At 37.1% G+C, this 23392-nt stretch overlaps 1 protein-coding gene across 5 annotated transcripts in view; it reads right to left on the bottom strand.

The window, feature by feature from the left end:
* TENM2 (teneurin transmembrane protein 2) overlaps positions 1-23392 on the bottom strand; it is a 698288-nt gene that overhangs the window by 520355 nt on the left and 154541 nt on the right. For all 5 annotated transcript variants that reach the window (XM_056349860.1, XM_056349859.1, XM_056349858.1 and 2 more), the window contains exon 3: positions 18334-18625. In XM_056349860.1, the coding sequence (XP_056205835.1) occupies positions 18334-18559 (226 nt within the window). In that variant the 5' untranslated portion in view covers positions 18560-18625. The remainder of the gene's footprint in view (positions 1-18333; positions 18626-23392) is intronic.

The raw sequence follows: 23392 nt of genomic DNA on the forward strand, positions 1-23392 counted from the left end.
TCTTTTTCCAGTCTCCAATTTACTGTTTGATCCAAACTGCTTTTGAAAGTCTTACTATGAATTGTTCTGAAAAACAAACAAACAAACAAAAATATCCAAATAATATAAACATCACGGCCTTTTCACTCGTCAGCAGGATGGGTTGAAACTTCACCTGGCTATGAAAACAAAAACCTTGTCTTCAAATTGATGTTCCCCCTATGGGCTACTTTAGCAGATCAACTTGCATATTCAGAGCATTTTAATGCATTGGCATTTTAGCCACTTACCAGCCTAGCACCCCTGGCTATATCTATCCTACAAAATAAACACACAATGACTTGGAATGTGGAATCATCATACCTACTTCATAATGTTTTGATATTTTAATTCCTCAATTTTCTATACTGCATTGTTGGTTGACATAGACGGGAAAAACACACAGTGTTAGTAAAACATACGATTCTGTTCAACAGTGAGTATTCCTCCTCAATTCTTATTTAATGGTCTAATCAATTCACAGTTAATAAGGAAAGCTTTTTTCTGAACTCTACTTAGGTGGAACTCCCTTCCAAGCTGCCAGCAGCCACTCACCTAGCCCCAGCCCAGGCCAAGGCACCCCATAAAACTGCTCTCAGCACACCACTCGTGCGAGCTGCAGATTGTGGGCAAGTCGTTTGGTTGTTCCCCATTCCCCCGCCCTCAGACCCTGCTTTCTCTGCTTATCATCTGTTAGAGCATTCTTGCACTTATGGACAAAGCCTGCTATGTTAAAAGCTATGTTTTATTGTGACAACTGTATGTTTAGCATAGGGTTATTTTGAAATCATGCACATGAGGTAGCCCATATAGATATGGACTTGCTGTCTGCATTTTGGAGCGAGTAACTGTTGCACCATTGATTTTTCCTTCAGTCAGTCTGTGGTTTTGAAACATTAAACAACTGCTATATGGCAATATGGATTTAAGAGGCTTTCCTAACAACAGCTGAGATATTTAGGCTAGAAATGTAAATACTGCTTCTTAAAGGACAATACTGAAGCTGAGAATTACTAAAAAGGCTCTGTACCAGAGGAAAAGTTCCTACGGTTTTAGTAAAGGCATTTTGCACTATTTTTTTTTCCAAATTAACACAAAAAGCCAAATGACAATTTAAGAGAGCTGGCAGTAAGATCATTTGAAAAAGCCCGTTAGCACTTGTTAAATTAGAAACACAAGTTGAAGAAAGGAAGGAATGCTAAACACAGCACAGTCACGTCACCTTCAGGTAAATAAAGGCAACCACATACCTTTCAGCCATCCTTAAGCATCAGCGGTGCCGTATGCACTGAGCAACAACAGTAGAGGAAAGAATGAGAAGTGTCAACATCCATTATATTTGCCCTCACCACTCATAACCTCCTCTGGGCTTGGTCCATGGAAACCTCTGGAAGACACCCTCCCCTTCTGTACTTCTCCTGACATTGTCAGATAACGCTTCCCAGGTTGTAAAATACACAATCCCTTTTCCTGGTCTCCACTTCCCAAAAGAGAAATACCGCAGATAACAGAAGAGGAGGGTCCAACAGGAGTCTGAAGGTAGGTGAGGCTACAGCAGTAACTGCCTGTGTTACTGAAAGTACGGATGTTGCTGATGAGCTTCAGGGTACTGCCCCCAGCTACAGCCATGCTTTTTGCTTCCAACAGATCTGTGTTAAAGTTGCCCATAGCCATTTGCCTATGCAGGCAAGAAGCAAAACCCAATCTTGTATCATCACCACCAGCGGATGCTACCCAGCTGTACAGAGCAATGCCAATTGATACCATCTTACACATGCTTTTCCTTTTACCTCCTTCCAGGTTATTTTGCAAAGCCATATATCCACTTCTCTCCATGGTTGGGACAGCCACTTTATTCATAAGACTTTCCAGATAAGAGCTACGTCCAAAAATTCTTCTAATGCTTTCTCTTTTTGCTGCTTCTGTCCGGAGTTAAAGCCCATACTGATACCTTTCTTTGTTTATCCCTCTTTCAGCATTGCTCCTGACCAGCCTTATTCATCTTCTTTTTATCTTGGTAAAGCTCTTCCACATCAATCCTCGTATCTCAAAATTTACCTTGCCTTTTCAACAGTGAAGATACTGTCACTTCATTTAGCTTCACTAGATTTTTTTTTTTTTTTCCTGGGATTTTAGAAGCCTTTATTTACCAGTATCATTCTGCACAGCTTAGGAGTTCTTAAGAAAGGACAACCAACATGAGGCATTCATGTAACTGATTGGTGAATGGCAAAGAAAAAAAAAAGAAAAAAAAACCACAAATACATTCAAAATATTTTGCCAAGAATCTAAAGATTCTTGCGAAGAATTCCTTGAGAGAAAAAAGAACCAGAAATGACAGACATACTCTACCACCTGCACATCCAAAAATATCTACAGATTTCAGCAGAAATATATAACTTCAAGCATAACAGTCTCCTTGACAGTAAGACAAGAAGCCACTTTCCACAAGTGCCCTCTCTCCCCTCATCTGCATTTCAGATTATGCTGTATGTTAATTTACAACCTTGAGTCATCAGAAATTTAAGATAGTCCATACAAAGATGTTTTTAAGTGGAACGGGAGGAAGTTAAATGATAAGGATACACAGTTTGCCCTCCTACGCAGCAGTGTCTACTCATTAGACTTTAGCTGCTCAAACTACTAACAGATTTCCTTTGGGTTTTTTTCGGGTGTGTGGGGGGGAGGTTTCTGGCTGCCTAAGATCATATGCAGAATTAAATCACAATACTCTCGGAGCTGCTGACAACAGAAAAATATCTTTTAATAAAAAGGCTGTAGGAAGGTAAATTTTGCGCAGAGATTTAGCTCCACTTCACCCTCCGTCTTGAAAGTTGAAGTGATAAAGGCCTTTTACATATGTCATCTCTGCAGGGGAGAATTTCTTTCACATGAGCAAACAATAAATGAAGTACTCATTTTAAACATCTCATTACATATGAACAAAATTAATTTAAACCGAACAATCTGGCATTTTTTCAGACATACTGTATAAGCATAGCTCTAAGTAAATTATACTGCTGGACTTAAATGTAGGCGCTAAACATATTAGGTACAATACTTCTTATTTTTAAAAAAGCATACTTGGTGCTACCTATAACTACAAGTCTGTTTCCTTGCTAAATAGTCATGTGACCTCCAGACACACAGATTTTAATTCCTATTCTGAAGAACAGTACTGTAAACATGTCCAGGGGCTTAATTTATTCAATCATTTTGTGGAAATTTACTATGCATTTTGGTAAGAGCACCGTTTGATATGCTACTATATTTTCTCGCTTGTAGAACATTAAGTAATATGAAGAGGATCTAAAGGTAAATCTCTTATCAGTTTGAGCCACTCGTTGAATGTGGGCACATTTCTGGTGTGAAGACAAGCACAGAAGTGCTTCCTGTGCCTGGCAGATATACTAACTATTGTAATTTTTTGTGGACCACTTGGTGTATAAGAAATTGGTTGAATGGTTGCACTCAGAGTTGTGGTCAACGGCTCTACATCCAAGTGGAGACCAGTGATGAATGGTGTTCCTCAGGGGTCCTTACTGGGACCACTGCTGTCCAACATCTTTGTTGGGGACATGGACAGTGGGATCGAGTGCACTCCCAGCAAGTTTGCTGATGACACCAAGCTGTGTGGTGCAGTTGATGCACTGGAGGGAAGGGATGCCATCCAGAGGGACCTTGACAGGCTTGAGAGGTGGGCCCGTGCAAACCTCATGAAGTTCAACAAGGCTAAATGCAAGGTCCTGCACGTGGGCTGGGGCAACCTCAAGCACAAGTACAGGCTGGGCAGAGAATGGATTGAGAGCAGCCCTGAGAAGGAGGAGTTGGGCGTTGGTCGATGAGAAGCTCAACATGACCCAGCCATGTGTGCCTGCAGCCCAGAAAGCTAACCAAAGCCTGGCCTGAATCAAAACAAGCGTGGCCAGCAGGTTGGGGGAGGTGATTCTCCCCCTCTGCTGGGCTCTCCTGAGACCCCACCTGGAGTGCTGTGTGCAGCCCTTGGCCCCCCAGCATAAGAAGGATGTGGGCCTGTTGGAGCAAGTCCAGAGGAGGCCAGGAGGATGCTCAGAGGGCTGCAGCACCTCTCCTGTGCAGACAGGCTGAGAGAGTTGGGGTTGTTCAGCCTGGAGAAGGGAAGGCTCCGGGGAGACCTTACAGCGGCCTGCCAGTGCCTGAAGGGGCTACAAGGAAGCTGGAGAGGGGCTTTGTACAAGGGCCTGTAGGGACAGGACAAGGTGAATGGCTTTAAGCTGAAAGAGGGGAGATTTAGATTAGGTATTAGGAAGAAATTCCTCACTGTGAGGGCAGCGAGGCGCTGGCCCAGGCTGCCCAGAGCAGCTGTGGGTGCCCCATCCCTGGGATGCTCAAGGCCAGGCTGGACGGGGCTGGGAGCACCCTGCCCTGGTGGAAGGTTGGCAGCAGGGTGGAACTAGATGGTCTTTAACGTCCCCTCCAACCCACACCATCCTATGGTTCTATGAAAAAGAGTGTCAACTTCACCCTTGCCAACTATAGCTTAAACAATGAGGATACAAAATATGTGATGCTGGGGTAAAATATTCTTGGAACAGCATTCAAAACCCCTATATGCCAGGAAAATCAAAATTTTCAGGAAAAAAAAATTGAATCTAAACTAAATTCCTGTTCTCCCAGCCCACTACTCCACAGCTGAGCAAATTGATACTTTAGATTCAATAACTGACTCAGTGCTATTAAACAATACTTGTATATTTTACGACACAATATTACAACTGTGAAAATCACCTCTTAATTTTGGGTTTGTTTAATATGCCAAGTAATTGTATTTATTCTAAGTTGTTCCTATGCACAGATACCCCATCTTGTTCTACAGACAATCATCATATTTTGGAATGCCGAAGTCTCTCTTTTATACGTATCACATCTGTAGGGTAAGAGGATAGGTTGCCACACTTCTGAATTTTTTTTTTGGTTTTTTTTTGGTATACATTTTCTTAAACTGGATACTAAGACCCTCAGCATTAAAAGAAATACTGAAGAAAAAATGGATAAATCCTATCCCGTTATGTTTTTGCAAGCTGTAGAAATAATGAGGAAACACACAGATCAACAGAAAACTCACTCTAAAACAATACTTCAGAGAAATTTTATTAACAAGGACTGTTCTGCCTAGCATAGTGATGTCCACAAAGAAAAAATGGCACACAGAAAACCCCCTGTGTGGGATAGATATACTTGGATCAAGGTATAACATTGTTATGCTGTCAAAAAATGAAGGAAGAAGATGAATTTAAGAGACTGAATTTAAGATGGAGGAGTCTGTCATGCAATAACAGCTTATAAGAGTTACAAAGCCGACATATAAACATAAAAAGCAAAGCTGACATATTTGATAACCACAAAGCCTGCTTATTCCAAATATACTCTCAATTACAGTCATTCTGGATTACACAAAATGAAAAAACAAGTTCAGGGAAGTGCAGTATTACAATGCTTGTCTCAGTTTCTATGCTGTCAACCTCTCAAAGCTTCCCTACATGTGAATTTCCCCAACCTCCCGCCTGGGCAAACACTTGTGGGAAGAGAAGGCAGTTTCACAGCTTCAGAATGTTCAAGCAGATATCCCACCCCTGCACCGATTTTCAGGGCAATGCAAGAACATGGAAAACATGTCACAACAGCTTCTTGTGGTCTGAAGCTGAACACTAGCACGCAAGTCAGAAGTTTCAGGTCAGTTCCGAAAATACCGTATCCCAAAGGCAAACAGTTGTGGGTAGTGGACTTACTCAAAAAGACCCTTATATATTAAGCCAGCACCTCACTTATGCTGCTTTATTGCAATTACCCCAGAATAGTTGATGCACAGTAACTAAAGTTTCATTATACCTTGTTAATACTAAAACCAAGCACAAAGGTACATTTTACTTAAGAAATGGTAAAGAAACAGGCAAACACAGATGAGAGATTGTTGCACTGAGTCAACAAGAGAGAATCACATAACTGAAGTACTGAAGACATCTAAAACCACAATCTTTGTGTACACAGTGATTTCAGAAAGCAAATAACATTTCATTTTTCTGTGCTGCGTTCTGGTTGAAGCATCCACATTCAAACAATCCTAAATACAAGTACTGGATTTTAGTCTTCTATCAATACTAGACAGTACATATTTCCAAGTCCCTCAAATTTAATGTTCTTTCTTCTAATTAGACTGCTGCTAGATCTGTAGGCAGTCTTATAAACCACTTTAACCTTATTTTAATTTTTCATTATGAAAATTGTAACTGTTCATTAACTTTGGAAGACATAGCATTACAGCTGTGATGTATCATTTCTCATATTATTAACAATCTACTTTATAAATTCAGTGCTTGAAGCAGATATTGGCAATAATGTCTTACAAGTTTTATTTTTGTGTTTGTAAGAATTTAGAAAAAAAATAATAGGAGCATACACACTTAGTTCCATATTCATACATAGAATTTTATTCACTATCATGATTTTAAAATTAGTGCCAAAATATAACTGCACCAAATTTAGCAGACTCATTAGAAACAAAATCCCAAACTCCCAAAACAAGAAACTGTTTGACTAACACTACTGTTTCCACCTCTCCAACATGTTGGTGTGATTACTTAAACAAGAATGGTGTCCAGTTTATCAGTTTCTGTGTAGTACACAGTAATGTGTATTGAAGGTAATAGCTTCTCACAGAGGTTAAGCACCGTTTTAGCTTTGCTTTCACACTGTTCAGATGCTTGAAATCTTCCGGATAGAAAAACTCCAAGAGACAATTGGATATCGCGATGAAATTAAATGGAATATTACTTATGTAAAGCTTTTTAAGCCCTGTAACTACATCATTTGATATGCCAATATTATATTTATAATATTTAATATGTTATCTTAAACTGCCATCTTTACATCACAGTATTGTACTGGAAGTAATACAAAAGAACAAGAATATTGTGCTAGACCAGTCACCACAGAATGGGCCATCTGCTTGAGGGAGTGAAATTAATGCAATTTGTTCTACATGATAGTTTTGTTGGGTTTGGTTGTTGTTGGTTTTTTGGTTGTTTTTTTTTTTTAATTATTGGACTTAACATTGCCTATGGCTTAAGTCACAAAATCTGAAATACCGATAATTTCTACTTCAATACTTACACAAACTGAAATGATTAATGTATTCAAGAAACAAAGTTGTACTGAAATGAGTCATCCTGCGACTGTGCACTGACTATTTCATATAACAAAAATTTAAACTTGTTTCTGGCCAGCAGTCAGCACACAAGTTGCTTATTTCTAGGTAAAAACTGACCAAATGCTATTCTACCTTTTTCACATGCAATAGTGGGAAAAATACTACTGATGTTGGATATTTGTTTGAATTTTCTTAACATTTGACATTTCTTTACATTCTACAACAGCTGGTGGAACAGCCAAACAAAAAAACCTCAGCTGTAGCTCTCTGTGTAAACCCACCACACATGAAACTTTCCATGAAGTTTAGGTCACACATGATTAGAATGAAAACATACACCTAGAGAAGAAACCCAGTGACAGCAACCACCAGGATTCAGAGCTTAAGAGTGGATAAAAGAGCTGATAAGAAAAGAAGGAATATAAAAGTGACATGCGTGCAGCTAACAGATGTTTACAATACTAGGAGTAGCAAGGGATACCTGGGCTGATAACTTGGATAAAGGAAGCAATGCAAGAAAGGAATAGAACAAAATGGATATTGGTAAGATTGTCCAAGAAAATTTTTTATTAAGCTGAAGAAGCATCTTGCATGGTAATTAACAGAAGATCAAGGTTGGACTTTCAAAACTACACCGGACATGCTACACTGAAAAGACATTTCAGTACTGATGATCAAACTGTTCTTCTCTTGCAATGTACTTCAAGCAAATATCTTACCCTGTGAGAGTAATAATTGTGAAAATATTTGATTGTTTTAAGGAAAACAGAGCTAACTAGCATCTTCGAACACAACAGCAGTTACACAGAGCTCAGAGAACAGAATCATAAGACAACAGGCACTGCTATTGGTGTTAGGGCAAAAACATTTTCAAGTGTCAAATTCAGTTTGTAACATCCAGTTTGACCAAAGTTTAGAAAATAGTTCTTAACAACTGTGTTTTCCATAACGTTTCTCTACATGAGTAATTCCCTTCTCCATTTTCTGGACTTGCTCAATTCAGCTAAAATGAAATCTCTTACTTTAATTTTCACTGCATTAAGAAGAAAGATAACTGGGTTTTTTGAGTTTTCCTGTATAAGCCTTCTGCATCCATTTTAACAAGGTTCTATCACACACATACAAACATCTGAGACCCATTCTGTATCAAGTATAAGAACTAGCGTTCCTCAGAGAGGCTTTTCTCCAAACAGTTCTAAAAGATATCTTTTCATTCTGAATTAAACAGGATGTAGGGATTGCCACCAGCGGAGGAGTAGGAATCACAAACAGCTATAACCCAAATATTCTAAGGAAATGTAAGCAAGTAATTACAAATAAAACTGCTTACATTCATGCAGCTTGTTTGGCAACAGCAGTATACCATAAGGAAAGCTGCTACAATTCATAACAGCATCTTGTAATAAAACAGCTTTATGCATCCCTCTCAAACTGTTTAGTGCTCAAATCTCATCAGATGGCTGAGTAAGCATTACACTTTGGGACAGTAAATCTCTGTTTCCAATATGGTCTACATTCACAGACATGTACTTTTGCATTCACTGTAAGACACTTCCAGCTAAGCACTCATATAAAAAATGGCCATATATAAAAATATCTGCATGCTACTTTGTCTAGTCAGATATCTAGACTCTGAAAAAATACAGGAACCTTGAAGGACCAAAAGCACAACAGAAACTGACTGCTACCAGAAAAAAAAAAAAAAAAAGCTCATCTAAAGATTGGATTTACAAACCTGGAAGTTGCACGAAAGGGCTCTCTTTATACATGTCACTGGCTTTTCAACATGTCTTTACCCACATCACTGAAGCATACATGGCATTACTATGTTACATTTTGCTTCTTTTAGAGAAAAGCTAAAAGATAGGAGAGTGTTCAGAAATGAGCAATAAATCTGAATTCATGACAGAAGATACTAGGAGGCAGATGCTTGAAAATCTCTACCTAGCTAGATAAACAGAGCTCACAGAAAACACAACTGGCTTAACTACAGTGTCTAATTGAATCTAAAGAAAAAGAAGAGGATTATGGGTGTTCTAATAAAACAGAAAAGTCATCATCAGACAGACCTAATGGCTAGCAGTTGAAGCCACCTTCCAAAATCCAAAGAGAAGCTAGGGTCTGCTTTAACGTGGAGGCTGACTTCCCACAGACGCTGGCCACCGGTGAAAAAAATGGATTTTCTGCCTATTGATGTTTTCAAGACACCAGAAAGTGCCTCATTCAAGGACAGATTACCGAGGTCAATGTAGAAATAATCTGATGAAAGTTAATGAGCAACCAGATATCAGGCCGAACAAGATAACCGGTAGGCCTTGTGACCTTAAACGCTGAATCCAAAGACAAATAATATACAACAAAAAGAATAAAAAATGCTGGGCCCTGCTTACCCACTTACGCTTGCTTGCTGTTTTCTTTTTATACTAATTTTGATTCCCTTTGATAGGCTTTAAGCAAATTGGTCATCAGCACTTTGACTCAAGTCCAGAACATCCACGGTTCTCTATGGAAGATAATGCGCTTCAGGTGGGTTTTGTTTGTTTGAAAAATTCCTTATGTTTTCGTTACTATGTAAACTGTGCGTATTTGGGTTCAGTCACAGTATTTGAAAAGCTTCTAAAAATCACGTAGTCCATTGGAGGTATTAGGAGAACAAAGAGGAACAAATATAAACATTACCACACAACAACCAGTTGTCCATTGAGTCTAGAATTTAGTCCCCAGCAACAGTAATGTAATTGAAAAGAATATGGGGGAAAAAAAAGGTGTAGAAGGAAATTACAGAATAAACACAATAAACACGTAAAACATGTTCCCAACTTACCTGAGCTGAAAACTGCCTTGTGCATTGGAGCAGTGCATACACTCTGGTGCTTAACCCATCTTCCACACGCTCCAGTAATATAAAAATGTCTAATCCTTTTCTTATTCTCCTGAGGACATGGACCTTAAAAACATCTGGTATCAGACCATTCAACAATGTATAATCCAAAATAAATACTTTTGTCAGTTTAAAATGTATATATTTCCATTTTATTTAAACATTTCTATTTTTCTGTATTATGAGAATGGAGGAGGAGAACCAAATGGCCTAATTTCTCTTTACCAGAAAACAAGCTTTAGAAGGGTTCCCAAGTCCACAGCAGAAACAAAACAATATTCACTAACGCAAATTCTGGACTACATGACTTCTAAAGACTTAATTTTCTGGTACATGCCTAAGATGCAGGGACAAAGATACCCAATTCAAACCCAGATCAAGCATAAAATCTTTTTAAATCTGAGATTTTCATGGTAAAAGGTGTATTAGAAAAGCATCTGAGTCTCTTCATCAGTTTGGGAACACTCACAAGTAATCAGCCTCCTTTCCAAACTCTCCTCGCTGGAAAATACATGCTAAAAATATCTACATTAAACTTCAGATCCTTCTGAAGACAAAAACCCAGAGAAGGTGGAATATTTCCAGATTTACACAAGTTAGCCAATTTTTTTGTAGGATTAATCAAGAAATAAGTATTTTCATTTAGAGTTTCTTATTTTAAAAAGAAAATTATAATTTCATCTCCTTGGAGTGCATTATTTCCCTGTACAAAGGATTTTAATATGAGAAAAAGCACCCAGAAAGATGTGCCTAAATAGAACAGGTATCTTGGAAGGGTGTGCACATGCTCATGCATAAAGAAATGGAGAAGGATTTATATGATCAAAAATTATTATTTTCAGTATCCAAAGTCTTAGACTTCTATTACGTAACCAAGTAAAGGGATGAGGGGGAAAATGTACACAAAGAATAGGTTTGCTTCAACATTCTGTTGGGCCTTGGTATTATAAGGTGAGCAAGCACTACTCCTCTATTTTGAAGCAGAAGATCTTTTTGCCTGATACAAATTTGTAACTATTAAGTATAGAAAATATAATTCCTATTAATTTTGAAGTGCTTTTGAAAAGTTATTTGCATTAAAATGGTTACTAAGCCTATTCTAGTGTAGACCTACATTTTTAAAAAAAAATTTCTTTTATTCACAGCGGGTGCTAACTACATGAGTTGATTATGCCTACTTTTTAGAAGTTATCCTTTTATATCTAGTTTACATAATGCTCATGCAACTTTGTAAATGCTTAAAAAAAATAGAAGGTAGTTTAACTTAATCATCAACTAACAAGGAGTCCAGTAAAGCAGCAGTATTAAAAAAGCAGAAGCTCTTTGTGAAAGCTAAATAACTGTTCAGAAAAAAGGGAGCATAAGTCTATACATACCTATATATTTGCACTGGAAATCCCTGCATTCTGATTCTGTAATTTAAAATGTAAACAAATGCTGATTTTTAATAATGGTCACTAGAGAGAAAATGCCAAGAATAAAAAATTATTCCCTGAGAGAAACTGTGTGTGTACACAGAATTCACATATTATATCTAGCTGTTTGTTTGTTTATTCTACAACTACATATCAATATTAGAATAGTACTGTGTTTTTCAGCACTGGTCATATTAATTATTACTGGGGTCCTGTGTCAGCATCATAGCTTCTTTATATAAAGTTTCAGAAGACAGTATTTCATTCAGCTCCAACCTTATCTTTATTATGTTCATCTAGATGCAGATTCCCAGTGATACTGTACCTGATTACACCGTGCATTTAGCTTGCTAGCTGATTACATTCTTTCCACAGCAATGACATTTTAAATATTTCAACACGCTGCATTGCAACGGCTCCTCTGAACTGGAGGGCTGGAATACACCTCCTGTCAACTCAGTACCTGCTCTCTCAGAGGATGACCCCGATGGCCAAGATGCTGATCTAGAAGCTGTCTCAGCTAGCCAAATAGGTAGGAGAGCAAGAGTTACACCTTCATTCCACAAGCCTACGTTAGATAACCTGACTTCTCAACGGTTAGCTCCAGCCAGCCTGAGCAGCCAACCGCACCCGGCAAATTAAGTCACAATGTGTGAAGATATAAAATGGTGAAACACCAAGAAAGGAGGATGGAAGGGGAATGAAAGGGAAGTGGAAAGTAAGAGATTATCAGAATGACTGATTTCAATTATCATTTACAAATCAGGGAGCTTGCTGCTCAAAAGGAAAAAAAACCCCAACCAAACCCACAAACCCAAACAAAACACAAAAGAGCAAGAGAAAACAATTTATGTGTATTTACTTGGAAGTACCCCAAAAAGTGAGAGCGTATTCCATGATGTTTCCCTGAAAAGCCAGCTCTAATATACACAAAGTTTTAATTTAATGCCTATTTATCAGCAGATCTTAATATTACAGCTCAAAAGGCTACTTGACTGATTGCTAGAGTATAAATGAAAGGAGGCACGTTAGATTTTGGGTTAGACTTTCTTACATTTTCCTTTCCTAAAAGCTTATTTGGGGAAGGATGCTATAAAGGCTTGTACTTTTATTCATTTGCTATTCTAGTAATGCTGCTACATAGCTCCATTATTAACAATATCAACAGAGATGAAAGCACAGATGAAAAGTGCTTTCATGTTTTTAAATCACTTAACAGTAAGACCCATATAATCTTTTATGATTTGGGGAGGGAGAAGGAAGGGGAGGGAGTTTTTATTCAACATCTGTGTTTCATTTAATAAGGTATACATATTATAATATAATCTTTTATTTCTCACTAATGCTGTGCTTTCTAGAGAAGAGAAATTGAATGCAGTTGTCTCACCTTAATAAATATTTTATGCTGGGATCATATATCTCTCAGGTAACCATTAAAACCAAAGTAAATCTTGATTCAGCAGCAGTGCAAATTACACGTGTATACCAGTTCCAACAGGAAATTTGCCTTGAGGCCCTTTTCCCCACACAAACTACCCTACATCTGATTCCATGTTAAGGGCTTCCTCCTTGAGCTTATGCCACCTGCCTGCACCTCAGATTTTATTTGATTATTTAAGTGTATGGACATACTGAAAACCAACATATTGCAGAATGCCACTCAAAACCTAACATGACAAAGGAAAACTAAGAATGTGCTCCCACTCTAGTCAGAATACAAGAAAAAGATTTCTTTAATGTCTTTAATCCAAATCTATATATCAAACATTTAATTTTCAAAAGGTCACAGGTTCTAGAAGGAAATATTAAAACTAAAATTAATAAAACTCAGTGGGATCTGGAAGGGACACAATAATTTGGGCCTAAAAGTGGAGTATGACTCATGTTGGATGACAAGATGACCAGAATCTCATCTTGGTGTTACTGGGAAGTAAGACAAAGTCTAGTCAGTCTGCAGACCTGTAACAGCAACTATCCCCTCTGCACAGCAGCACATCAGTTGCTGAACACAGAATACCTGGACACGATAACTTTAGTCCTGAACCCGCCTTATCTCTCCCATAAAATGTTCTTACTGTGTTGTGGTTCTTCAAACGTGTCTCAGTAAATTATTTGGTGACAGATTTATGATGGGAGGAAGAACAAGAACAGAAAACAACGTAAGTTTTTCCTCAGGAATCAGAGCTGCCCTAGAGTAGGTTGTAAAAAATAAAATGGAAATTCATCAAAATGGTTTGGGTTGCTTTGGGTTGGTTGGGGGTTTGGGGTTGTTTTTTTTGTGTGTGTGTGTGTCTGTGTGTTATTGATATTTTTCTTTTTTCATCAAGAAACCTATTCAATATATATGAAGAAAAGATGCTGCATGAAATACCCAAGAGTAGCAGGGCACAGTAACACAACTCCATGTGAACGAAAAACAAGCGCATAACACTTTGCAAGTGCCCCTCTGAGAATTCTACTGCAATAGCTTAATTTTCTATTTGATGTTAATAAAAATACTGGACAATCTTAGAGGAACGTTATAAGGGATTTCTTATAAACATAATTACTAATTTTTTCTAATTCCTGTTAACATACCTAGAGTGTTAAACAGGATACAAGAAGCACACATTTTTAAGTACAAAAGAATAAAATATAGAATTTGAGCTGACATACAGAAACGTATTGGCGGCTGTTCTTTACTGAAATTATCTCACCACACAAAAAGGCATGTTGTGACATACAGAAAGCAATTCAACTGCGGTAAAAATATTCAAAATATTTCAGAAGGCTGTTGGGTGCAGTTTAGTATGATTGTGGGGTTCAGACTTATTTTTAATAACTTCAATCATATAGTCTAGTTGTTCTAACATTTCACAGCAGAGATTTACTACTAAACTAGATCTGACCTGAGAATGAGAAAGCAGTCAATTCAGTATAACTACTGGCTAATAAATTTTGCATCGGCTGAAGCCTGGCATTTGGCTCAAACAGAAACACAAAATCCATGAGCTATGCATGCCAAGTGAGGAACTCTGGAATAGTAAGGTTTGCAATCACCCCTTCGAAACCCAGTTTAAAACTCTTAACAACTCAGTAGGGTATTCTTTTAGCACAATTTGGTTACAAAGTATACTTGAAGAAAAGTTGCCTTTCAAAGCAACCTCTTTGAAGAAAGGTTTTCCATAATTTCAGTTTTTGTCTTAAAAAAACAACTACTTTCACCATGCTGTGTCAGCGGATGAAGTCAGAAAGAAAGTATTTTATTTTATTTTTAAAAAAACAGTTTGATAATTGGTTCTTTTTGGTGGAAAAATACATGGCATGTAGAGAAATTCACGAATAACCAGAAGATTGTAAAATATTCCAAATATTCAGAGGTGTCAGAACTATTGTCAGGCTTTTGATATATCCTAGCAGGAAGCATAAAAGTTCCTATTCATCTTAAAATACAGCATTCAAAAAGGACTCCACAACTTTAAATAAATCCTGTAATGTTTGAATGCTCTCTCAATTCCACTGAAGGATGATATTTTTCAGATCGATTGACTAATGAATATCCAGTGCAGGTATTGAATTACAGATACATTTCTATCTATATTATGGAAAATCTAAGACAAATTAATAGCTCACACATGCATTGGACCTGCCATTTTAGCCAAGAACCTGAACTCCTGCTTTGAGGATGATCAGAAAATAAGTTTGACACAGAAATACTATACCTATTCTGAACTACTTTATACAAATAATATTACTGATATGTTAAAAACAGACTTTAAAAGGGGAAGTTTATTACTCTGAAAAATTACAGGCAAACATCTTAGGAAAAGCACAGTAGAAGTAATGCCAGACTAAGGTTGTTCAGGTAATATACACTCATGTCATCACGCCTTCATAGCAAAGCTTCCAAATACTGCACCAGAAAGTAGCATCTAAAACAAAGAGGAACCTTCTTAGGTAGGCGCATTTGTCAACGATTAGCACAAAAAGCTTATTTCAAGACATGCATGAGTGCAAAGCTTTTAGGTTGGATTCTCAGAGTTAAACTTCCATCAACGTTGAACTTTCCCATGAAATGCTTTATTCACACTAGCTTAGAGATGTATTTATACTTTGTAGATCTGCTTTTTCAAGAAGAATGAAACAAACAAGTGAAAACAGAAGGACAATAAAATACTAAAGCAAACCAAAAAGATCCGTTTCAGACTTCTGAGCTCTGAATATATTTTTTTGTTATTATCATTTCACTGTTGAACCATCATAAGCAAGAATGGAAGTAGTATAACTTGGTCTTATGCTTAACAGGTTTCCAAAACTGAGCAACAATACAAACAGGCAGCAGTTAAAACCAACTATGAGCATTTCCAGTGCCATGATTAAACCAGATACTTTTCAATAAATCAAGTGCACATAGCTTTACTAACAGCAGAGGCAAGATATTGAGGAAAGTATCTACAATTGCTTAAAAAAAAGTCAAGCTTTTTTATAATAGAAGAATCAAAAATTCTCTAAAGACTGTTTTAAACATGCTTATTTCCTACAGAATTTAATCCCATCAAAACACCCACACAAATTTGGAATAAATTTACATGTGTAAATTCCTAGATTTCTGCAGCTGGAAACCACACGCATAAGATGTAATAAACAGTATTTCCTACTACACGAACCACATTTTTATCCACATAATATTAATGTAGAATGTGAGAACATGTACCAAGTCTTAATCTAGATCTACTTGCTACATCATTTCAAATTTCATGAGAGTAGAGGAACTGTAAAACCAGAAAGATACCGAACCTTCAAACACAAAGATTCACCATACAGACTTACTTCCGAACGAAATTTGCTTTCTAAACTTAACAGGAAAATAAAGAGTTACTGCTCATATTATTTAACCAAAAAAATTACTTTGGCTTTCTAAAATAAACTTCATTCATCTAGACATAACAGAGACTAGCAGGGTTGGGGGGAATAATGAAAAGAATAAAAATGTGAGCATTTCAATTCAGTTACCAACAATTTGCACTCCCCTTCATAAAGAGGGCAGATAAGAACAAATTAAGAGCAGGAGGAGGATGAACAGTTGTCAAATCAGTAATCAAGAGAAAAAGAACACCCTCATGAAATGCCGAATAATGACTTGGAAACTAAAATGAGGCACTTGAGCTGAAGCATCAATCATCCAGATAGGGAAAAGTAATATTTAGATGACTCCTGTACACAAAGGCTGAACAAACCACAGTGAAAATGGCTCCAGTAGCTCATATGAGCTAGTTGTGGTTTGATGCGTTATCTCTAGGTAAATACCTATGAGCAAAGAAAAAACCCTACTAGAACAGAGATTACTCAGAAAATACAACCGGGTGTTTGATAGACCAAGTACAATGCAAACACTTCCAAATGTCTGTACACAAATGCAACAGAAACAAGGAATTAAACAAGGATTTAATCAGTGATGCTAATTAATAGATATTTTGATTTAAAGGTGAAAACAGATGCCGACGGCTGGCAGAATGCTTAAAACAAGCATTGTTTATGTCAATATGTCAAAATATCAAGCTTAAAAAATGCCCTTTCACTGAATGATCTCCACAGGGAAGTGTGATAACTTAGAAATTCCTGAGTCACAATATTAGAAATGTGTAGTAAAGAACTATCATATGCCATTAACAAGCACATTATAAAATAGTAAAGTTTTTCAGTTAAAGATATACTAGATAATTTACCTTCCCTTGAGAGGGGAACAAAGGGCTATACATCTATACCTCAAAACTGCCTATATTTTGCTTACTATAAACCATATCTGATTCTTCAACTGAAACTAAACAAGTAATTTCTTTTAAAAAAACATTGCTAATTGTTGACTGAGTCACAGTTTAATCAGGCTGTTTGGTCAAGTTAACCAGATGATTAAACACTGTTCCTATGAAGCAATGTTCACTAATGGTTTCAACACACTTATGATTTATGGAGACACGTAAATACCCGAATGAGAGTAAAACTATGTGCGCGTATAGTGCAAAGGCATAATCACATTTTTTTCAACTAAAACCATTTAGATTATTAATTCATTAATTCATTGAACGTAACAGGTATTTAAAGGGAGGAACATTTTATTAAAAAAACGATTACTGCACCCTGCTTACAAGTTCACACAGGCAGGTTATTTCAAATATTAGTTCTAGGATCTCAATGCTGTGATAACATATTATAACCAATTATAAAAGTAATTAGACGGGTTTCCTCCTTCCAGTTTTTATGAGGTAAAGGGTAAGCAGTAAGGGTAAACAAAGACAAAAATCAAGTCAAAGGAAACAGCATGCCCATCCCCACATTATGATTACACAGCAGTTAAGAACAGCAAAGGAATTCCAAGGCACCTGATTAATAATTAATATATGTTGGCATAAGGGGTTTTACCATAACAGTGTTTTAGTTATCTTTTCAGTACAAGTACTCTGTTAAAGACAGACAAGTGTAGGTGAAAATGCCATTATTATTTGTAAAATTAACCTAGGAAATGAAATACAAGGTTAGCTTATTGGCCAGCCCTGAGATCCATGGCAGCCGACATCTGGTTAAGGGTCACTAGCATTTGTGTTTATCAGGTGTTTTGAACGGTGGATGCTGGTTTGCCTCATTTACAAGCAGTGGATTCTGATAGTATCAGAAATCTGAGAAGAGGAAGAACTTCCTAATTTAACACAAAACAGGTGAAGTAACCATAAAATGGCATCCATTTTCCTATAGTTCTTTCATTAAAACTCCTTGTAACACTGGTATACTTTAACAAGCCACAGAGTTTGTCTACCAAGGATTACTGTAAAATAAACCAGTTCTGACTTTAAACATACCTTGTCTTGGAAACTCATCTGACTCCCTGTGAACCAGGTCAGAAACTCGATTCCCGTAGTGCATCCTAGTGTCATGATCATACGCCTTCAGGGTCTCACTTGAGCTGTAAGACTTCTGAGTTGGTACTCTGCAGTCTTCACTGTCCAGTGAAGAACTTGTATAGCGACACTCCTTTCCGCACCGGCCCCTTGTCAGAGAACGGTGTCTTCTGTCTTTTATATCCATTATTCTGAGTCAGGTAGGATGTTTTCAGAAAAGCCTACTCTTATCTTTGGGGTCAGTCACTGTCACCTAAAAACAGGAAAGGATAACAAAAGATGAGCAATGCTGCTGCTCTATTTTGTTTTAGTCTACTTTTCCCAACTTATCCTTGAAGAACAATGCAGTGCAGATGAGAAAAAAGAGAAGACCCACACGATACAACATCAGAAATTGAAATAATTTACCTGAAAGAGCAGGGAGGGGGGGAAGAGAAAATCAAATGCTTTAAAAGAATTGAATTCTATCTAAATTATCATCTCATTGAAGAGTTTAAAAAATAATGATAAAACAAAAACACTGTTATCTTTTAATTTTTTGAATGAGCACTGATAACAATGCGGAACCGAAAGAATAATATTTGTTCCTGTTATACAACAGTACAAAGAAAAGCAGACTCAAACCAGCTTTAATTATTTCCGTTCTTCCTGCAGGAGGGCTTGCAATTAAGAATGAAGCATGCAGGAGAGTTGCATAGAGATTATTCCTATTCAGCGTTAATGCATTACAAAGGTGTACTTTATTCTTTAACGTGTTCAGAAGCAGCAGCAACTGATTTTATTACCCCTGGATAACATAATCCAAGGCCCTATTCTCAACAGAATGTTGGACCTGGTATCTCCAGAGGTCCTCTCCTTCCAGCCTCGACATTTCTGCATTTTTATGATTCTCTGAACATGCTTTGGGAATTGGATGCTCTGCGCACCACAGAACATGACTAAATGCTCTTCTTCACAGTCCCTCAAGATGACCGGTTTGTCCATCTCAGCAGTTGGAGGTCTTCAAAATTGTGTGAATATATTCTTGCTTACTGGACCAGAAAGAGGTAGATTCTAAGTCTACTTAATTAGAACACCCTTACTGTGGCATATATACTTTAATATATGCACAGTTATCATGCATAAACTGCAGAATGAAAGATACTGTAGAAAGCAAAAAATACACTAAGCACAAGCACCCTAACCACTGGGGTACTAATTATTTTGAGTCAGTATTTGTGTGTATGTCTTTCTCCCATGACATCCTATGCCCAGGTCTGTACTAGTCCTGAGAAATCCTTGTGACAAAACTTTTGCTGGAAATGAAATCTTTTCACACAAAAACCGTCCAGGTTTGCTAACAAGCAAAAACCGGAAAAAAAATATCTTTGCTTTTCTATACATGGCTAAGGACGTGAAGAAATGGTTTTGGCAAATTTAGCTGGGGCAGTTGAAGACCTTTTCTTTCCCACCATGCCCTCGCAGTTCAGGTGCCTACTCCAAAGCCCCCCCAGCAGAACGGGAGCGGATCCTGCACACCACCTACACCCAGTCCCAGGCCAGAGTCTTCATTTAAACCACCACAGCACTTGAGCAGTACAACGCCTCTGCCACCTCTGCCACCAAAGTAACAAACTCCAGCAAAAAATGATAAAAAACCCAGAGGGCAATCATCTTTTACTGTAGTTGTTTGCACCCATAGGAGAAGAGGTCATAATATTAGCGTTAGTATTGGCTAAATCATTGCTTTTTGGCTGGAATTAATTATGTCCCTAAGAGAGAATAGATGCACTTGGCCAGAGAAACTAGTGAATTTGAGAAAAGGTTTCTTGGCTTCATTTAGACTCTGACATTTAGACTTGTTGTGGGGTTTTTTGTTTGGTTTTGGGTTTTTTTTTCTGTATTTTAAAGAAAGTTAGGTAACCAGAAGAAACAGCTGCTTTAAGCCACCCACAGGTACTCCACAATCTGTGAGCAATAAAAAGTGTAAACATGCCTACTTTTTTCTGCTTTTTTTTTTTTTTTTAACTATGATGGTACACTTCTGAGAGGGGAAAAAACCCTCACAAAACAGCACATGCAGAAAAAGCCTAAACAAAGGCAGAAGACATTCAGCACTTAAAACTGGAAGGGTTAGTTTTATACTTTTAGATTAAAGAGAAAGGAAGACTCAATAGACACTCCTGTTTCTCAGCTCTCTGAACATCTAGTGGCTAAGCTGACTTCTCTGTATCTCAATTTTTCAGTTCAAATTATTTGGTCGTGTAATATTTATTAAACTGTAAAGCATGTTAACTGTAAAGCAAGTTAACACTGGTGGAACAAACACTTGCTTGAAGTTTGAGAAGATACATGATCGTTTAGATTAACAATGCCTGGCTCTTTGATCCCAGTTCAATACTATCTCATCAAATTCAGATATCAATATATCACAATTATAAAACACAGAAACAGATGAATACAGTACAGTATTGAGCAAAATCTGCCAATTACCTGCTGGATGTCTTCACGCTACTGTTCAATACAAAAGCCTATTACTCCATATGAAGGTATTGTCTATAAGTTCAGAAAAACAAACAGCCTTTTGTTTTCATGATTGCTAAACTTTAAGCTGTCTGGCCTGATTTCTATTGTTTCTGAAAGAACATTTAATTCCTTGTTACTGTAATTAAAAGAAGGATTTACTATGACTGAGATAAAACTTCTGAGTATTTCCATGACATTAGCTTATTAAAGCATCTTCTCAGGCAGACAAGATTTTTTGAAATTGTTTCCCCAATAAACATGCCTTTGTAGAGGTTTGTGCAATTACCCTACAAATACAAAAATAAAAGGAAATGGTAAGACAATGCTTTATTGTTGATAATGTGAAGTAATGTTCCTCGGTCACCCTCACATGCAGAATGGAATGCGCAACGTCTGTAGTGTCGTTACCATGACAAGCCCAACAGGTTAACACAAGAAAATACATGTAGAAATATGATAAGCATGTCCCAACAGCTTTACTTTGACCATTCTTAAGGAAAATTCTGTTACAAGAATCAGACATCATAGTAATTTGGTGAATAGCTTGGTCTTTATAACACTATGCCATACAATTTTTTTGGTACTTTACTACATTTTAAGAGGTGGTTAAAAATGTTATACATAACTTGGAAAAAATGGGGGGAGGGGGGCTGTTAATGACATGTTCATATCTATTAGAGTACTTTAACTTTTATTCCTTGTTTTTCCTATTACTTGATGACAAATCCCAAGCATCTGAGACTAAATACATCTACCTAAATGCAAAAAACCCCAAACTCATAGATTTCTTTCTCATTTTCATCTCTGCTTTGGGGATTTCTATGAATAGAAGTCAGGTAAAAAGCAGTTCCATAGCATCATCAACAAACCATTCTTAAAATTCAGACAATGGGATCACCATACATGGCTTAAAATACAATGACATGAAGTTGTAACACACTCCTAGAAACTTGTTTTTCATTTTCCTCATACTTCTCTTGAATAGATGAAATACTGTTTCAATTCAATGCTAACCACCTTCCCTGTGAGCCAGTCAAATCTTTATGTAATGTATTCCTGGGAAGGTAAAATGTGATAGCTTTGGTTAAGCAGGAATAACAGTAAGATTCAATTTGAGTTTAAAAATTCCTGATACTCTTTGACTTGCCTGTCTCAGGGGCACTCTAGGAATGGTTTATTTTGAGTAATTGACCTAAATAGTAACTGATTTAGTAATTCCTTTTGTTTCAAAGGATTGCACTGAGGCTGCTCATAGTGACCCACTTATACTACAGAGTCGTATAACCACTAACTGACTTCACTAATAGGACCCCCATCTAACTTTCTGAATAAGGTATTTACGGCTTGCAAAAGGGTTGGTCGAGTTTCAAAGGTACATAGTCTCAGCTGATCCAGATCTTCCACAGAGAGTAAATCTAAAGTAATAAACGGGACATGCTGCAATTGCTGCAGACATACAGACACATATTGTATGCGCCTCAAGTTACACATGCCTAATAAACCTTGGACGTGCTATTCACCCAATATAAGATTTCTTGTGTTCATATGTAGAACTATTTACCAGGACATGACTACAGCAGTGGTATCAAGAGTGTATGTGGTAATGTGGGGTAGTCCAAGGGCATTAAACCACTGTGTCCTGGGGAGAGAGGGGAGAGGGAAAGGTGGGAGGGAGAGGAGCGAGCGAGAGATCTGAGGGCAGGGAGATAGAGAAGAAAAAACTGAGCATCTGAGAAGTGAAAGACAGGGTTTTGTTTAGGGTTTTTTAAAAAAATTGACCACTTATTTTTGCATTAGCAAAGTCAAATCAATAGGAGGCATGCAGGGAGTACTCAAAATGAATTTTAATGGCTTAGCGAAGCCTACGCTAAAATTCTTTTTAAATTTGAAGTTGATTCATACACTGATCTTACTTAAGTTATGTGCTTATTTCTTGCGTTTTCTAATGATCCCTTAGACTATTACAGCATACATCACCATTAGACCATTAGAACTGCCACTCACAACAGACAGAATGCAGTAATCACTTGGAAGTTCAAGAGGAAACAAAGCACTTCACATTTACTTTGTGCCCCTAAATAACCTAGCACAATAGATCAAAACATTACAATAGTGCACACAGTATAAGAAACAATCTTTTTTTTTTTTCTTTTCTTTTTTTAAAAAAAAGTAGTAGTACACCATGTACCAATCTGTTCATTAACAAACAGGTCTCTTAAAAGCCTGTGCTCCCTTTCATCAACAACAATTGGAAATAAGCTTGTGATTTAGAGATTCAAATGCTGTTCATTATTTTATGCAAAGACTTTTTTTGAAATGAGAAAATTCAGTAATTCAGCTTTGGCACAGTACAAATTTTTTTGGAATAAATAAAAGAGTTATTTAACTGCTGTATTTTTTGCTGATTTTAATATTAGTAAAAAAGTACATTTCTACTTCTGGATCACCTCTGCCTTTTAAAAAAGGTGATAAATAAAATGCAGAATTTTAATGAAACACTACTGTAGCATATACA

The sequence above is a fragment of the Falco biarmicus genome, chromosome 8 (assembly GCF_023638135.1).
Source record: "Falco biarmicus isolate bFalBia1 chromosome 8, bFalBia1.pri, whole genome shotgun sequence".
In the NCBI taxonomy this organism is placed as follows: Eukaryota; Metazoa; Chordata; class Aves; order Falconiformes; family Falconidae; genus Falco; species Falco biarmicus.